The following is a 20,574-nucleotide window of genomic DNA, read 5'->3' on the forward strand; positions in this document are numbered from 1 at the left end:
TCATATAAGCCTTTAGTTTGCAGAATCATTTTCATAAACTTCCTTTGAACCCCCTTATCAAATGTGTCAGCACATCTTTCTTAGATGAGGGGCTCAAAACTGCTCACAGTACCCCAAACAAGGCCCCACAGTGCCTCAACATTACATTCTTGCTTTTATATACTAATCCTCTCAAAAAGAATGCTAACATTGCATTTGCCTTCTCACCACCTGTTCAACCTGCAAATTAACTTTTAGGGAATCCTGCATGAGAACTCCCAAGTGCCCTTGCACCTCAGATTTTTGAATTTTCTCCCCATTTAGAAAATAGTCTTTGACTTTATTCCTTCTTCCAAAGTGCATGATCAAACATTTCCTGACACTGTATTCCATATGCCAATTCTTTGCCCATTCTCCTAATTTGTCTAAGTCCTTCAGCAGCCTTAGTGTTTCCTTAATACTACTTACTCCTCCACCTATCTACAGATTGTTTGCAATCTTGGTCACAAAGTCAACAATTCCATCATCCAAATCACCTAAACACAACATAAAAAGAAGTGGTCCCAGCACCGACCATTATGGAACACTACTAGTCACCAAGTGCCAACCAGAAAAGGCTCCCTTTATTCCCACTCTTTGCCTCCTGCACATCAGCCAATGCTCTACGCATGCTATAATACCATAGACTCTTATCTTGCAAAGGAGCCTAATATGTGTCAAAGGCCTTATGAAAATCCAAGAACACAAAGTCCACCAATTCTCCCTTGTCTTTCTTGCGTGCTTTTCCCTCAAAGAATTCCAACAGATTTGCAGGCAAGGCTTCCCCTTAAGGAAAGCATGCTGATTTTGACTTATTGTGCTATGTGTCACCAAGTACCCTGAAACTCATCCATAACAATCGACTCCAACATCGGTCCAACCACTGAGGTCAGAATTGGTCGATAATTTTCTTTCTTCTGCCTCCTTCCCTTCTTGAAAAGAGCAGTGACCATGGAAATTTTCCAGGCCTCTAGAACCAAACTGATGCACCGACAATAGCTATGAATCCATAACACCCTGTATCACAGTTAGCAACCCCACGAAATGCTGTCTCACACACACAAACCCAAAAAAACCACGAATCAGCTTCACAAACCCTGCAGCATTCCAAATCACCCTCACAAATCTTGCAAAACCCTGCAGTACTCCCAAAACCCCACAACAACCTGCGTAACACTCACGAACCCCACAACAGCTTTTGTCACCATCACTGACCCCAAACACACTGCAATACTCTATGTGACCTGGCAACACCCAGTATCACACTCACTGAATCTAAAACAGCCTATATCACCCTCACTTAACCTACACCACCGAGTACCATGCTCACTGAATCTGTGACACCCTGTATCACTCACTGATTCTAAAATGACCTATATCACACTCACTTAACCTACACCACCGAGTACCATGCTCACTGAATCTACAACACCCTGTACAACCCTCACTGAATCTACAACATTCTGTGTCACTCACTGAATCTACAACACCCTGTATCACCCACTGACTCTACAATACCATGTGTCATACTCACTGAATCTACAACACCATGTCACACTCATTGAATCTACAACACCCCGTGTCACACTCACTGAATCTACAACACCCTGTGACACACTCACTGAATCTACAACACCCTGTATCACCCACTGACTCTACAATACCATGTCATACTCACTGAATCTACAACACCGTGTCATGCTCACTGATGCTAGAACACACTGTGTCACACTCAGTGAATCTACAGCACCCTGTGACACACTCACTGAATCTACAACACCCTGTCACACTCACTGAATCTACAACACCCCGTGTCACACTCACTGAATCTACAACACCCTGTATCACACTCACTGAATCTACAACACCCTGTGACACACTCACTGAATCCAGAACACCCTGTATCACCCTCACTGAATCTACAACACCGTGTCACACTCACTGAATCTACACCCAGTGTCAGACTCAGTGAATCTACGATGTGTCACACTCACCGAATCTACAACACACTGTGTCACCATCACTGAATCTACAACACCCTGTACCACCGTTACTGAATTAACACCATTTGTCACGCTCCCTGAATCTACAACACACTGTGACACGCTCACTGAATCTACAACACCCAGTGTCACGCTCACTGAATCTACAACACCCTGTGACACAATCACTGAATCTACAACAACCTGTGTCACCCTCACTAAATCTACACCCCGTGTCAGACTAAGTCAATCTACAACATGTCACATTCACTGAATCTACAACACCCTGTGACACACTCACTGAATCTACAACACCCTGTATCACCCTCACTGAATTTACAACACTGTGTCACACTCACTGAATCTACAACTGTACATCACTCACTGAATCTACAACACCCAGTACGACCCCCACCGAATATAAAACACGCTGTGACAACCTCACCGAATCTACAACACCATGTCACTTTCACTGAATCTACAATACCGTGTCACACTCACTGAATCTACAACACCCTGTGTCATGCTCAGTGAATCTACATCATGTATCACACTCACCGAATCTACAACACCCTGTATCACCATCACTGAATCTACAATACCCTGTACGACCCTCACCGAATCTAAAACACCCTGTGACACCCTCACTGAATCTACAACACTGTGCCACGCTCATTGAACCTACAATACGGTGTGTCACACTCACTGAATCTACAACACCCTTTGTCAGCATCACTGAATCTACAACACACTGTCACCCTCACTGAATCTACAACACCCTGTACCACACTCACTGAATCTATAACACCGTGTCACCCCCACTGAATCTACAACACCGTGACACACTCACTGAATGTACAACACTGTGCCACACTCATTGAACCTACAACACCGTGACACACTCACTGAATGTACAACACCCAGTGTCACACTCACTGAATCTACAACACCCTGTGTCACACTCACTGAATTCTACAACACCCTGTATCACCCTCACTGAATCTACAACACCCTGTGTCACACTCACTGAATCTACAACACCCTGTATCACCCTCACTGAACCTACAACACCGTGTCACACTCACTGAATCTACAACACCCTGAGTCACACTCACTGAATCTACAACACCCTGTATCACCCTCACTGAATCTACAACACCCTGTGTCACACTCACTGAATCTACAACACCCTGTATCACCCTCAATGAATCTACAACACCGTGTCACACTCACTGAATCTACAACACCCTGTGTCACACTCACTGAATCCGGAACACCCTGTGACAGTCTCATTGAATCTATAGCACCATGTCACACTCACTGAATCTACAACACCCTGTGTCACACTCATTGAATCTACAACATCCTGTGACACACTCACTGAATGTACAACACACAGTGTCACATTCACTGAATCTACAACACCCTGTATATCTCTCAGTGACCTGGTAACACCCAGTATCACACCCACTGGCCCCAAACACCCTGTATCACCTTCACCAACCCTTAAAAACCAAGTTAGACCCTCACAAACTCCGCAACAACCTGAGGGAGAATGTGCCACTGGTGAACCATGGCGATATTCTTCGGGCTTCATTACTTCTAAATGTATAGCTCTTTTGAAGTATACTCAGAGCAATATGCAGCATGTAATTTCCCTTAATGCAATGTACTTTTAATTCAAGTTAATGATTTCATAATCTTATCAAAGACTTGCCAGACTTAACTTTCTGGCACATTTAAGCGGATGAAAGTTCATTGGTATGACTAGAAGCGAGGCAGGAGGGGAGGACTCCAAGCCAGGCTGAAACACAGAGGGATGTGGCCCACTCTACCCAACATCTTGTTGGCAAATGTGCAGTAGCTGTAGAACAAAATTGAGGCCCTGAGGGTAAGATTGCTGTATCAGAGGGAAATGAGAGATTGTTATGTTCTATGTTTAATGAGACTTGGTTTACTTTTGGATCCTACAAAAAGTAGTGAATACAGCCCACTCCATCAGAAGTAAAGCACTCCCCATCATTGAACACATCTAAATGAACCCTATATCACCCTCAGAGACCCTGCACACTGTCTTTTACACTCAGTGAATCCACAATGCCCTGAATCACCCTCACAAAACGCACAACACCCTATATCACCATCACTAACCCCTCTGCACCTTGTATCACTCTCACTGAATCCACTACAGTGCTACACAGCTGAGTGCAGTCCTTAGAACGGCTCCTCCCCTCACCACCCGCTTAGAAGACCTTAAACTTTAAATCTAAAGTTCCCTTGCAAAGGGGTTAAATATTAGTTTTATTTGTCAGATGTACATCAAAACATATAGTGAAATGTATCATCTGAATCAACGAACAACAACAGTCTAAGGAAGCATCGGAAGAAGCCTGTAAGTGACCGCACGTTTTCAGCGCCCACAACTTACTAACCTGAGCCTGTACATCTTTGAAACATGGGTGGAAACCCACGCGGTCATTGGGAAGAGGTAACATGTAGAGAAGTAATGTTTGAACTTCACAGAAGTTAGAGCCAGACTCAAATGCCAGTGATCCCCCAGCTATACCTTTAATCAATTCAAACAGGATGGGGTAACATTGATTAACTGGGAGCAGGATATTCTGTGTCCTCATCAAAACACCCAAAAGGACATTGAAGGTCATAGCACAGGTAGTTAATATGGTTGAGAAGACATATGGGGAACTGGTCTTCTTTAATGAGGAAAAGGAATCCAAGAGCCGGGAGGTTATAGCTCAAGTTTATAAGTTATTTGTCTGCCTCATCTGGAGGACTGTGTGAAGTTCTGGTTACCACACTATATTAAAGATGTGGTTGTGCTGGACAGAGTGGAAAGGACAGTCATCAGGATATTCCCTGGGATGGAGCAGCTTAGTTATAAGTAGAGACTGGAGACACTGGGTCTGTTTTCCTGTAGCAGAGGATCTGATAGAGATATATAAAATTATTAGGGGTAAAAATAGGATAAAGTGCAGGAGATGTTCCCTTTATTGGGGTTGGTAAATCTAGAGAACATAGATTTAAGAGATTAGAGGGAAGTATAAAAGCAGTGAAGCTGATCTACACCTCCACGCATTAACCCTCCCCTCCACGCACCCAGCCACCACTACTTTATTATTTCCTGTCAGTCACCTTATGTACAGCCTAGCGTCACTTTATGGACATACAATCAATGTTTGTAAGCTATCTTTTGTATTTATATTTATCATGTTTTTAATTATTATTCTGTTCTTCATCTTTTGTGGGTTCTTTATGTGCTGCATTAGATATAATTCTCGTTTTCACTTGTGTATAGGAAATGACATTAAACAACCTTGAATCTCATCCATGGCAAGTATCTGAAGTACAGTGGCTGACAGAGTGGTTGTAGCTGGCACACTGAAAGCATGTAATATCTGTCAATATGAGCATTTGAAATGTGTGGGCATAGAAGGCTGGAAGATGGGCTTAATATGGTGTACAGAGTGTTGTGGAGTTTGTGAGTGTGATACAGGGTGTTCTGGCGTCAGTAATTAATATAGATGGGTGCCTACTGATTGGCATTGACACAACAAGCCAAATGGCTAGTCTCCATGTTGTATGAATCTACGAATGTTTCAACTGATAAAGTTCAAAATGAAAATGAGGAGACACATTGCAAGGTCTGCTTTGCGCCCTTACATGCTGGGTGTACAGCAGTCCCCCAGCTTCATGCCCATTTACCATGTGGTCTACGTCTTGGCAATTCAAATGCTTGCCCAGATACTTTGTAAATGTGTATTTATTTTTATTTAAAGATACAGGACAGTAACAGGCCCTTCTGGCCCAAGAGCTAGTGCTGCCCAATTATACCCAAATGGTCAATTAAACTACTAACCCATCCATCTTTGGAATGTGGGAGATAACTGGAGCAACCGGAGGGAGCCCACGGGTCACAAGGAGAACATACAAGCTCTTTGCAGACAGTGGTAAGAATAAAACCTGGGTTGCTGGCGCTGTAATTGTGTTACATTAACCTCAACACTACCATGCCACCTCCAAAGAGTTGAGAGAGTACCTGCCTCCACCATCTCACGCAAAATGTTTCAGATTCCAACCAACCACTACATAAAAATATTCTTCCTCACATGCTCTCTGAACTTCTTCCCACATTTTTTAAACCAATGCCCTCTGTTATGGGTAATAGTTTCTGATTATCTAACCTTTCTATGCCTCCACAGTTTTGTTGACTTCATTCAGAACCCCTTCCTTTGAAGGCTCTGCTCCAATTCAAACAAACGCAAACAGTCCAGGTTTTTCTCAGAACCGAAATACCCCACCACAGGCAACATCTCAAAGATTCTGAAACTATTTCTTTCTCTCCACTATCAGATGTCTGAACTGTCCGTGGACAGCACATTGTAATTCCTTTTTTTTGCACTATTCATTTATTTTGTAATTTATAGTATTTTATTTTTGTAAATGGCATGCCATTTTAACAAGAGTTAAACCTGCCCCGACACCTCTTCCCTCATTCAAAAGCCCCAGATAGTCCTTCCAGGTGAGATGACACTTCACCTTCGAGACTTTCTGAGTCATCCACTGTATCTGGTACTCCAGGTGCAGTCTCCTCTACATCAGTAAGACCCAAAGTAGATTGAAGGAATACTTCGTTGAGCACCTTTGTTCTATCACAACAAAAGGCAGGATATCTCAGTGGCTACTCATTTCAATTGAACTTCCCATTCCAACATGTTGGTCAATGGACTCTTCTACTGTCATGATGAGGTCAAACTCATATCCTGTCTGCGGAAACTTCAATCTGATGGCATGACCATCAATTTCTGTAACTTCTTGTAATTTCTTCCCACCTTCTCCCTTTTTACATTCCCCATTCTGGTTATCCTTATTCCCCATCTCTTCTCCTCACCTCCCCACGGTGTCCCTCCCCCTTCCATTTCTTCCATAGTCAACTATCTTCTCCTATCAGATTCCTTATTCAGCCTTTTACCTCTTCACAGGTTTCCAATCCCAAACACAATTGTCCACCATCACCCTGTTTCCTATTACCAAAACAATTTAAGATCACATGGGGTCTCCTTTTTTGACCAATTTATGAAGTGGAACTTGTCAAAAACCTCTCGTAGGTCCACAGAGACTATATTAGCCAAATGCACTCATCAATACATTTTGTTACTTCTTCAAAAAACTCAAATTGGAAAGAGTTCCCCTGAACTAAGCCATGTTGACTATCTTTGTTATATCTCTATTAATTTGGAGTATTGTGTACAATTCTGGTCATCTACCTACAGGAAAGACATAAGTTTGAAAGAGTATAGAGAATAATTACAAGAGAATTTTCCAGGGTTTGATGACCTGAACAATAGGGAAAGGTTGAGTAGGTTAGAATTTATTCCCTGGACGAAGGAGAATGGGGAGAGATTTGATAGATAAACTGCATAGAAAATTATGAGAAGTATAGTAAGATAGGTAAATGCAAGCAGGCTTTTTCCACTGAGGTTAGGTGAGACTAGAGTCTGGATTTGGAGGACTCCACCCCTAGAGTATAGAACTGATTTGGTGCATGATAACGCCTAGGGTGAGAGAAGCCTTACTCACCCTGTGGATCTCAGGGGCAGGACAGTTGTCCACAATCTGCCTGCACTCACTCTTCAGCTTGCAGCTCTGCGTTGTCCCACACCAGACACATTGATGTCCCCGGTCGTCTCGTCCCCAGCACTCTGAGCAGTCTGAACTGCCACTTGCACAGTTGTACACCTCCACTGCAGAGACATAATATTTACATTAGGACTTCCTTTCCCAACCTTGAGGTTAAACTCTCATCTTGAGGTTTAATGCGCTTCACTAGCACTGAAAATTGAAAAGCAATGTTTGGAGATTTCCTGCCAGTCATTGAAAGATTTTTATGTTTTAGCATTTTTTAGCATTTAATGCCATTTCAGAAAATCCAACTCCTCTTCTAGATTTCACTTTAATCATTGTGTCAGGACCTTCAATTCCCAAAGTATAGCAAGATATGATAGAAATGTTGCCTCTACACGCTTCATCAAGCATTACCAGAAATGGGACAGCATAGGTTATGTAGCTCCCTTTGCACTATCCCAAATGTTCCGAGTGTGGATCAGGATCAGAGTAAAACTTCTTCACTACGCAAAATGTTCCCATTACTAGGACAGGGACAATGCAAATCAGAGTAAAATGTCTTCACCATCTGTATAACACACTCCCATGTTAGGGATGACCCACATTAGTCACAGAGTAAAGATATGTCTGCACTGGTCCAGTTGTCAGCAGAGTGGGAAGAGCATATGTTGGTTCACTAGAGGAAGCAGGGAGTCTGCAGAAGGACCTAGACACATTAGGAGAATGGACAAAGAAATGGCAAATTGAATATAGTGTAGGAAAGTGCATGGTCATTCACTTCATTGGAAGGAATAAAGATGTAGACTAAACAGGAAGAAAATTAAAATTTGAACAGGGATGCAAAGGAACTTGGAAAAAGACTGGAATATAAAAGCAAAGACATAATGCTAAATCTTTATAAGGCATTGGTCAGACCATGCTTGGAGTATTGTGAGCAATTTTTGGCCCCTTATCTAAGAAAGGAGATACTGGCACTGGAGAAGGTCCAGATGAGGTTCATGAGAATGAAAGGGGAGTTTAGAAGAATGAAGGGGGATCTCATTGAACCTGTCAAATATTGAAAGGAACACACACAAAGTGCTGGAGGAACTCAGCTGGCCAGGCAGCATCCATGGAAAAGAGTAAATAGTCGATGTTTGAGGGTGTGTTGGACTTCATTATTTGGAGGGCTGAGTTCAAGAGGCCTAATAGGCCTATTACTGTTGCTACGGCTTATGGTCTAACAGCCATGAGACAATGATGCAGCTCTATACAACCCTAGATAGACCACACTGGGAATACTGTATTCAGTTCTGGACATCTCATTATAGAAAGGATGTGGAAGCTTTAGAGAGGGTGCAGAGGAGATTTACCAGGATGCTGCCTGGACTAGAGAACACATGTTATGAGGATAGGTTTGGTGAGCTAGGACTTTTCTCTCTAGAGTGATAGAGATGTACAAGATGATAAGAGGCAAAGATAGGCAGAGACTTTTTTTTCCCCAGAGTGGAAATGGCTAATACCAGGAGGCATAATTTTAAGGTGATTGGAGGAAAGAATAGGGGGGAAGACAGAGACAGTTTATTTTTTTTACACAGAGAGTGGTGGGTGGATGGAATACGCTACCATGGGTGGTGATAGAGTCAGATATATTATGGACATTTAAGAAACTCTTACATAAGCACATGAATTATACCAGTATTTATCCAGTAAAGATAGCAATGGTGAATCACATTTTTCAGCCTGCAGATAATACTTCAAAATATACTTTTAAATATACCTCTTTTGAATTACTCTCACTGCAATCCACAGCATGCAATTTCCATCTGAACAATGCACTTTTAAGGCAGCTTAATGATTTAGATTTCACGACCGTCTTAAGGTCTCAGTGGACTAGGCAGGTACAGCACCTCTAAGCAGATGAAGGTTTATTGCCATGGATGGAAGCAAGGCAGGAGGGGAGGGAACTCTAAGCCAGTCTGAAATGTAGAGGGATGAGGCTAACTCTACCAGCATCTTGTTAGCAAATGTGTAGTCGCTAGAGGACAAAACTGAGGACCTCAGGGCGAGACTGCTGTATCAGGGCAAATGAGAGGCAGAGTCTCAGTGAAACTTGGATGTAGCAGTCAAACCAGAAGGTTTCTCAATTTACCGAATGCATCAAACTGCTCATTCGGAAAAGGAAAGAGGTGAAGGTGTGTGTTTCACAATAAACTCTTATGGTGCTCTGATGTGGCAGTTCTGTTGAACTTGTGTTCCTCCGACCTTGGTCATATGCCATCCATTTTATTTACCAAGGGAGCTTGCCCCATTATCCTGACTGCAGTTTATCTACTACCTTCACCTGACTAAAATCAACTGCTTAAGATATTGCATGCTGCCATCTCCAAACAAGAAACAGTCCATCCTGATACATTTCAAATCATGATTGGGTGCTTCAACCAGGCTTGTTTGAAGAAAACCCCACCCAATCAGCATATGATCTGTAGCACCAGAGGTCCCAACACATTAATGATCTACATTAGTGTTCTACAGTGTTCTACTAAGATAAGGAATGCCTACCATTCCATTGTTCCATGCCCAGACTGCATTCAGTAAATTGGATCACTTCGCTGTCCTTCACCTATCTGCATACAGACAGAGGCTGAAGAGCAAAGCTTCAGAGACAAGGACAACAAAAAGGTGGTCGTGGGAGGCAGAGAAGTGGCTACAGGAATGATTCAAGTCATTGGACAGTGCAAGGACTCATCTGCAGATCTGAATGAATGGCTGTAACGGACTCCACAAAATCATTCAAAGTCTTCCCAAATCCCCAATTCCCAAAGCCTTGGATGAACCATAAGATCCATAATCTGAGGAGAGTCAGATTAGAGGTATTCAAATCTGGTGACCAAGCAAGTTACAAGAGGTCCAGGTATGATCTCCGGAAAGCCATCACATGGGCAAAGAGGCAATTCTGGACCAAACTTGAATCAACAAAGGATGCTTGACAGTTGTGTCAGGGCTTGAATACTCTCACCTCTTCAAAAGTTGAATCAAGCAACATGGGAGACAGCAAGGCTTCACTTCCAGATGACCTCAATACCTCCAATGCTCATTTTGATTATCAAAACATGGAGGAACCATCACGAACTCCAACATCCCCTAACAATCCTGTAATTTCAGTCTCTGAGGCCAATATACAAACAGCTTTCAAGTCAAGTTGTCAAGTCAACTTTTATTGTCATTTCGACCATAACTGCTGGTACAGTGCATAGTAAAAAATGAGACAACGTTTTTCAGGACCATGGCGTTAAATGACACAGTACAAAAAACTAGACCAAACTATGTAATAAAAAAAAACACAACACAGAGAAAGCTACACTAGACTACAGACCTACACTGGACTGCATAAAGTGCACAAAAACAGTGCAGGCATTACAATAAATAATAAACAGAACAGTAGGACAAGGTGTTAGTCCAGGCTTTGGGTATTGAGGAGTCTGACAGCTTCGGGGAAGAAACTGTTACATAGTCTGGTCGTGAGAGCCTGAATGCTTCAGAGCCTTTTCCCAGACGGCAGGAGGGAGAAGAGATTGTATGAGGGGTGCATGGGGTCCTTCATAATGCTGTTTGCTTTGCGGATGCAGCGTGTAGTGTAAATGCCCATGACGGCAGGAAGAGAGACCCCGATGATCTTCTCAGCTGACCTCACTATTCGCTGCAGGGTCTTGCGATCTGTGATGGTGCAATTTCCGAACCAGGCAGTGATGCAGCTGCTCAGGATGCTCTCAATACAACCCCTGTAGAATGTGATGAGGATGGGGGGTGGGAGATGGACTTTCCTCAGCCTTTGCAAAAAGTAGAGACGCTGCTGGGCTTTCTTTGCTATGGAGCTGGTGTTGAGGGACCAGGTGAGATTCTCCGTCAGGTGAACACCAAGAAATTTGGTGCTCTTTACGATCTCTACCAAGGAGCCGTCGATGTTCAGCGGGGAGTGGTTGCTCCGTGCCCTCCTGAAGTCAACAACCATCTCTTTTGTATTGTTCACATTAAGAGACAGGTTGTTGGCTCTGCACCAGTCCATTAGCTGCTGCACCTCCTCTCTGTAAGCTGACTCGTCGTTCTTGCTGATGAGACCCACCACAGTCGTGCCATCGGCGAACTTCATGATATGGTTCGAGCTGTGTGTTGCAGCACAGTCGTGGGTCAGCAGAGTGAACAGCAGTGAACTGAGCGCGCAACCCTGGGGAGCCCCCCTGCTCAGTGTGATGGTGTTGGAGATGCTGCTCCCGATCCAGACTGACTGAGGTCTCCCAGTCAGGAAGTCTAGGATCCAGTTGCAGAGGGAGGTGTTCAGGCCCAGTAGGCTCAGCTTTCCAATCAGTTTCTGAGGGATGATTGTGTTGAATGCTGAACTAAAGTCTATGAACAGCATCCGAACGTATGTGTCTTTTTTGTCCAGGTAGAGGGTGGTGGCAATGGCGTCATCTGTTGAGCGGTTGGGACGGTACACAAACTGCAGGGGGTCCAGTGAGGGGGGCAGCAGTGTCTTGATATGCCTCATGACGAGCCTCTCGAAACACTTCATGATGATGGATGTAAGTGCAACGGGACGGTAGTCATTTAGGCAGGACACTGAAGACTTCGGCACGGGGACGATGGTGGCGGCCTTGAAGCACGTTGGAATGGTGGCGCTGCTCAGGGAGATGTTGAAGATGTCAGTGACAACATCTGCTAGCTGGTCTGCACATCCTCTGAGCACTCTACCAGAGATGAACCCACAAAAGGCATTCGACAAAGACAAGGTACCTGGCCAACTACTAAAGACCTGTGCTGATCAACAAGCTGGAGTGTCCACTGAGATCTTTAACCTCTTCCTTCAGCAGTGTGTGGTACTTACCTGCTTCTAGAAAGCTTCAATTATACCAATGAAGAAGAGCATGGTGACCTGCCACAATGACTATCACCCAGTAGCACTTACATCCACAGTGATGAAATGTTTTGAGACATTGGTGATGAAACTTATTAGCGCCTGCTTGAGAAGCAAATTAAATCCACTCCAATTTCTCTACTGAAGCAACAGGCCCACAGCAGATGCCATCTCACTGCCTCTTCGCTCAACCCTGGAACATCTGGAGAGCATTGATGCATACATCAGGATACCCTTTATCAACTACAGCTCAGCATTCAATACAATCATCCCCTCAAAACTAATCAATAACTTCAAGACCTTGTTCTCAATAGTTCCTTGTGCAATTGGATCCTTAATTTCCTTACTTGCAGACCACAGTCAGTTTGGATTGGCAACAACATTTCTCCACAATCTCCAACAACATAGGTGCACCTTTGCTCTACTCAACTTTATACTTATGACTGTGTGGCTGAGCACAGCTCCAATGCCATATTCAAGCTTGCTGACAACACCACTGTTGTAGGCCAAATCAAATGTGGTGATGAATCAGCATACAGGAGGGAAATTGAGAATCTGGCTGAGCAATGCTTCAGCAACAATCTCTCACTCAATGTCAACAAGACCAAAAGCTGATTCAGGAGAAGGAAACCAGATGTCAATGAGTCAGTGCTCATTGGATGATCAAAGGTGGAAAGGGTCAACAACCTTAAATTCCTTGGTGCTATTATTTCAGAAGACCTGTCCTAACCCAGAACACAAGCGCAATTACGAAAAAAGTACAACAATCCTTCTACTGCCTTAGGAGTTGCGAAGATTCGGCATGATATTTAGAATTTTGACAAACGTCTATAGATGTACAGTGGAGAGTATACTGACTGGCTATATCACAACCTGGTATTGAAAAAACAATGTCCTTGAATGGAAAATCCTATCAGAAGTAGTGAATATGACCTGGTCCATCACAGGTAAAGCCTTCCCGGCTACTGAGCACATCAACATGAAACGCTGTTGCAGAAAAACAAAATCCATCATCAAGGATTTCCACTACCCACGACATGCTCATCAGAACTCACATCACCAGGTTCTGGAACAGTTACTACCTCTCTTGAACGAGAGGGGATAATTTCACTCAACTTCACTTGCCCCATCGTTGAAATGTATTCACAAACAATGGACTCACTTTCAAGGACTCATCTTATGTGCTGGATATTTCTGTTTCTTTATTGATAATTATTTATTTCTTTTTGCATTTTGCACTATTTGTTGTCATCTGCCCTCTGGTTGAACGCCCAAGTTGGACGGTCTTTTACTGATTCTGTTATGAGTATTCTATAAATTTATTCAGTATGTCCACAAGAAAATGAAACTCAGTGTTATATATGGTGACATAAATGCACTTTGATAATAAATTTACTTTTACCTTTTTGAAATTTGGACAATAGAAAAAGGAAAGTTTATGTAGGAAGAAAGGGTTAGATTGATCTTAGAGCAGGTTAAAAACTTAGCACAACATCATAGGCCAAAGGGTTTGTACTATACTGTAATGTTCTATATTCTACCAGCTCAGCACAACTTCACATATCCTCATGGTTGCCATTCCATGCCAAACCATGGGCTATTCAGCTTGTCTAACAGTTGAATTCTGCCTACAGCCAAACTCTTTTATGGATAGGATGGGTGCTGCCAGGTGTCGATTCTAAGTTGGAGCCTTGAACCATTTAACATGCAGTGAACTGTTGAAAAAGCAGCCCCTGACACAGTGGAAGTAAAGACCTGCATCTCAGCATGTAATCCCATAAAACTTTTGAGTGAGCATTGGTTCATCAGGACAAAAGTGGCACCCTGCCACACATCCGTGGTGCAGTCACACTCGCAGTGTACCAAACCTGAGGTGGCGCTAGGATTGTCAATCAGCTTCTCTGAATCTTCCTTCAGCCTCAGCCTGATGGGAAATTGTTGGCTTGCATTGTGTGTCAACAGCTGAAAAAACAAAGGAAATGGTGGTCTGCAAAGAGGTTCAGAAGGAAGCAGGGAACCAACAGTGGTGAAGGTGCTCTGGGTGCTGGGTCTGGATGTGTGCAACATTGCCAAGCTAATCCCAGTGACACCCATGCCTAGTAACCAGGAGATGCTACCCAAAATAGTTCGACAAGCATTTAGAACCATAGAACCATAGAACATTACAGCAAAGAAACAGGCCTTTTGACCCTTCTTGGCTGTGCCGAACCATTTTTCTGCCTAGTCCCACTGACCAGCACCCAGTCCATATCCCTCCATACAACTCTCATCCATGTACCTGTCCAAGTTTTTCTTAAATGTTAAAAGTGAGCCCGCATTTACCACTCCTTCTGGCAGCTCATTCCACACTCCCACCACTCTCTGTGTGAAGAAGCCCCCTCCTAATGTTCCCTTTAAACTTTTCCCCCTTCACCCTTAACCCATTTCCTCTGGGGGTTTTTTACCTTCCCTAGCCTCAGTGGAAAAAGCCTGCTTGCATTCACTCTATCTATACCCATCATAATTTTATATACCTCTATCAAATTTCCCCTCATTCTTCTACGCTCCAGGGAATACGGTCTTAAGCTATTCAACCTTTCTCTGTAACTCAGTTTCTCAAGTCCCGGCAACATCCTTGTAAACCTTCTCTGCACTCTTTCAACCTTATTAATATCCTTCCTGTAATTCGGTGACCAAAACTGTACACAATACTCCAAATTCGGCCTCACTAATGCCTTATACAACCTTACCATAACATTCCAACTCTTATACACAATACTTTGATTTATAAAGGCCAATGTACCAAAAGCTCTCTTTACTACCCTATCTACCTGTGACGCCACTTTCAGGGAACTTTGTATCTGTATTCCTAGATCCCTCTGTTCTACTGCACTCCTCAGTGCCCTACCATTTACCTTGTATGAATTACCTTGGTTTTTCCTTCCAAAGTGCAATATCTCACCCCTGTCTGTATCAAACTCCTTCTGCCATTTTTCAGCCCATTTTTCCAGCTGGTCCAGATCCCTCTGCAAGCTTTGAAAACCTTCCTCACTGTCCACTACACCTCCAATCTTTGTATCATCAGCAAATTTGCTGATCCAATTGACCACATTATCATCCAGATCATTGATTTAGATGACAAATTACAATGGACCCAGCACTGATCCCTGTGGCACACCACTAGTCAAAGGCCTCCACTCAGAGAAGCAATCCTCCACTACCACTCTCTGACTTCTCCCATTGAGCCAATGTCTAATCCAATTTACTACCTCACCATGTATACCTAGCGACTGAATCTTCCTAACTAACATTCCATGTGGGATCTTGTCAAAGGCCTTACTGAAGTCCATGTAGACAACATCCACTGCCTTCCCTTCATCCACTTTCCTTGCAACCTCCTCGAAAATCTCTAATATATTTGTTAAACCTGACCTACCACGCACAAAGCCATGTTGACTCTCCCTAATAAGTCCCTGTCTACCTAAATACTTGTAGATCCTATCTCTTAGTACTCCTTCCAATAATTTACCCTACTACCACTGTCAAACTTACTGGCCTGTAATTTCCCGGATTACTTTTAGAGCCTTTTTTAAACAATGGAACAACATGAGCTATCCTCCAATCATCCGGCACCTCACCTGTAGACACCGACATTTTAAATATATCTCCCAGGGCCCCTGCAATTTCAACACTAGTCTCCTTCAAGGTCTGAGGGAGTACCCTGTCAGGTCCTGGAGATTTATCTACTCTGATTTGCCTCAAGATAGCAAGCACCTCCTCTGTATAGGTTCCATGACCTCACTACTTGTTTGCCTTACTTCCATTAACTCCATGCCAGTTTTGTTAGTAAACACAGACGCAAAAAACCCATTTAAGATATCCCCCATTTCTTTTGGTTCCATACATAGGCAACCACTCTAATCTTCAAGAGGACCAACTTTATCCCTTACTATCCTTTTGCTCTTAATATACCTGTAGAAGATCTTTGGATTATCCTTCACCTTGACTGCCAAAGCTACCTCATGTCTTCTTTTAGCCCGCCTGATTTCTTTCTTAAGTATTTTTTTGCACTTTTTATATTCCTCAAGTACCTTATTTGCTCCCAGTTTCATATACATGTCATACATCTCTCTCTTCTTCGTCAAGAGTTCCAATATCTCTAGAGAACCAAGGTTCCTTACTCTTATTCACTTTGCCTTTAATCCTGACAGGAACATACAAACTCTGCACTCTCAAAATTTCTCCTTTGAAGGTCTCCCACTTACCAACGACATCCTTGCCAGAGAACAATCTGTCCCAATCCATGCTTTTTAGATCCCTTCTCATTTCTTTAAATTTTGCCTTTTTCCAGTTTAGAATTTCAACCTGAGGACCAGATCTATCTTTATCCATGATCAAGTTGAAACTAATGGTGTTGTGATCACTGGAACCAAAGTGTTCCCCTACACACACTTCCATTACTTGTCCTAACTCGTTTCCTAATATGAGAACTAATATTGCACCCTCTCTAATCGGTACCTCTATATATTGATTTAGAAAACATTCCTGAACACATTTTACAAACTCTAACCCATCTAGACCTTCAACAGTATGGGAGTTCCAATCAATACATGGAAAATTGAAAGCCCCTACTATCACAACTTTTATGTTTCCTGCAGTTGTCTGCTATCTCTCTGCAGATTTGCTCCTCCAATTCTCACTGACTATTGGGTGACCTATAATACAACCCCATTAATGTGGTCATACCTTTCCACCCATACGGCCTCGGTAGACAAGCCCTCTAATCTGTCCTGCCTGAGCATTGCTGTAACATTTTCCCTGACTAGCAATGCCACCACCCATCCCCACCCTTCATCCTCTGTCTCTATCATGTCTGAAACATCGGAACCTTGCAACATTAAGCTGCCAGTCCTGCTCCTCCTGTAGCCAAGTTTCACTAATGGCTACAATGTCAGAATTCCATGTGTCAATCCACGCTCTCAGCTTGTCAACCTTCCCCACAATACTCCTCGCATTGAAACACCTCAGAAGATTATTACCACCATACACAACCCTTCTATTTGTGACTTTACATGAACCTTTAACATCATTTATTTTCACCCCCGTTCCACTATCTACTCTGGCACTCTGGTTCCCATCCCCCTGCAAATCTAGTTTAAACCCCCCCCCCCCCCCCAATAGCACTAACAAACCTCCCTGTAAGGATATTGGTCCCCCTGTAGTTCAGGTGTAACCCGTCTCTCTTGTACAAGTCCCACCTGCCCCAGAAGAGGTCCCAATGATCCTGAAATCTGAAACACTGCCCCCTACACCAGTTCCTCAGCAATGTGTTCAACCTCCAGAGCATCCTATTCTTACCCTCACTGGCACGTGGCACAGGTAGCAATCCTGAGATTACCACCCTTGAGGTCCTGCTTTTTAACTTCCTACCAAGCTCTCTATACTCACTCTTCAGGACCTCCTCACTCTTTCTTCCTACATCATTGGTACCAATGTGCACCATGATATCTGGCTGCTCACCCTTCCATTTCATAATGCTGTGCACGCGATCAGAGACATCCCTGACCCTGGCACCAGGGAGGCAACAAACCATCCGGGAGTCTCTGTCGTGACCACAGAACCTCCTGTCTGTACCTCTAACTATCGAGTCCCCTATCACTACCGCTCTCCTCTTCTTCCACCCTCCCTTCTGCACTGCAGAACCAAACTCAGTGCCAGAGATCCGGCTTCTACAGTTGCCTCAGCCAAAGATTAAAGAGGCAGGCAAATGACAATTTGGAGACCTGAGATAGAAAAAAAAGCCTTCAATTATATAGTGCCACTCTCACACCCATTAGATTGCCATTGAGCCTTACAGCCAACCTCATCCTTCTTGGAAGTATCGCCATCCCAAAAACTGGAAACAGAACAGGCAATCTGTGCACAGCAAGATCACACATGCATCCATTGCAGACTCTCATATGCAGACTTTCATACACAACTAAGTTTCCAAATAGTACAAGCGTTTATTCACAAGCTCTCTTCTGCAAACTTCTACATGTACGAAGCTAGTAAGAACCAGATAAACTGTCCCTGGGAGTGCTAACTGTTGGCCAGAGCTTCTGGGATAAGCATCTATTCCTTTCCAAATATTATTGTGGTCTTCAGTGTTCATGTGAGAAAGAGGTATAGTCAGGACCTTCTCCTAATGGCTCATAACATACACAGCAATGCCACAAACTCGAATGGAGAGACAGCTTCAGATCCCTGGGATATTCAGAGGAGAACCTCACCCACAGAGTAACACCTTCCAGAGGGGTTAGAAACTGATTTATAGTGTTAGATCAAGGAGGCTGCTCAGAGATGGGAGGTTGAGCTCAGTATGTGGGTAAGGGTTATTGGACTGCCTTTACTATGTGACTATTTAATACCAGCTGTTTGCAGTCAATGCCAGGGGGAAAAACTGCAAAGGTTTTCAGTGCTGTACTTACCTTGACACCCTCACACAGTACGTGGGAACTATTGAACCACCGTGCCTCACGAACCTGGTGTCCAAAGTCACACTGCAGCTTACTGCCCTGAAGCAGAATTGAAAATGGTTAGAATGGTAACTACTCCCACCTGGGTCAACCCCCACACCCTGCCTCTTCCTCATTCAGTCCCTCCCACAAATGCCCCAGTTTGAACCCTCATCACCTCGCCCTCCCCACATCTGGTGCCCCGAAATCCAACCCTCCTGTTCCGATCACTACTTCCCTATTCGCTCTCAAGAGTAAGTGTTCGTCACGGACTAGAAGGACCAAGATGGCCTGTTTCCATGCTGTAATTGTTATATGGTTACATAATATCTGGACTTCCAGCTAATCCTAACCCTATCCCTAATCCAGCCCCACCATCCATTATCTGGACTCTAGACCTACCACTCCTGGTATGAAATCCTAGGCTGAGCATCCAGAACTGGACTCTCATTACCCATGTTCTGAACTCCTAATACTACCAACCCAGCTCTGGACTCTTCGACCTATCAGCTCTGGTCTGGACCCACAACCTGGTCAGGAAGCTTGAAAGAATGCAGAGATTTGCCATTTTGTGCATCACAGTTCCTGAGAGGACATAGGACTGCAAAGAGGGAGAGAGAGGTTAAAAGAAGCAAGCGGGAGCAGTCAGCACATTTTGCAGGCCACAGTTCCTGAGGAGACATTGGATTGCACATAATTAGGCATTTGGCAAGGTCCAATAAAAAGAAGTTAGGTTTAATCAGAGTGGTCATCAGGGAGCAGCCAGTGTTAGAGTGAAGCTTTGGCCCATAGATGCTTCAGTGAGTAGAAGCATAAGGTAGAGTCATTTTCGTTATTTATTCTTTCTTCCTCATTGCACATAGGCCTGTCAGCTTGACGTCAGTGGTGGGTAAATTAATGGGAAGTATTCTTAGAGATGATATATACAATTATCTGGATAGACAGGGTCTGATTAGGAACAGTCAACATGGATTTGTGCGTGGAAGGTCATGTTTGACAAATCTTATTGAATTTTTTGAAGAGGTTACGAGAAAAGTTGATGAGGGTAAAGCAGTGGATGGTGTTTATATGGACTTCAGTAAGACCTTTGACAAGGTTCCGCATGGAAGGTTAGTTAGGAAGGTTCAATCGTTAGGTATTAATGTTGAATTGTTAAAATGGATTCAACAGTGGCTGGATGGGAGATGCCAGAGAGTAGTGGTGGATAACTGTCAGGTTGGAGGCCGGTGACTAGTGGTATGCCTCAGGGATCTGTACTGGGTCCAATGTTGTTTGTCATATACATTAATGATCCGGATGATGGGGTGGTAAATTGGATTAGTAAGTATGCAGATGATACTAAGGTAGGTGGTGTTGTGGATAATGAAGTAGGTTTTCAAAGTTTGCAGAGAGATTTAGGCCAGTTAGAAGAGTGGGCTGAACGATGGCAGATGGAGTTTAATGCTGATAAGTGTGAGGTGCTACATTTTGGTAGGAATAATCCAAATAGGACATACATGGTAAATGGTAGGGCATTGAAGAATGCAGTAGAACAGAGTGATCTAGGAATAATGGTGCATAGTTCCCT

At 43.5% G+C, this 20,574-nt stretch overlaps 1 protein-coding gene across 1 annotated transcript in view; it reads right to left on the reverse strand.

Annotated features, from left to right (window-relative positions):
- The window catches only part of plxnd1 (plexin D1), a 162,427-nt gene that overhangs the window by 94,347 nt on the left and 47,506 nt on the right, over positions 1-20,574 (reverse strand). Inside the window, exons 10-12 of the mRNA XM_073072614.1 lie at positions 18,981-19,067; positions 14,400-14,493; positions 7,596-7,759 (exon numbers count right to left, since the gene is read on the reverse strand). Coding sequence (XP_072928715.1) covers positions 7,596-7,759; positions 14,400-14,493; positions 18,981-19,067 — 345 coding nt within the window. The remainder of the gene's footprint in view (positions 1-7,595; positions 7,760-14,399; positions 14,494-18,980; positions 19,068-20,574) is intronic.

The sequence above is a fragment of the Hemitrygon akajei genome, chromosome 19 (assembly GCF_048418815.1).
Source record: "Hemitrygon akajei chromosome 19, sHemAka1.3, whole genome shotgun sequence".
NCBI lineage: Eukaryota > Metazoa > Chordata > Chondrichthyes > Myliobatiformes > Dasyatidae > Hemitrygon > Hemitrygon akajei.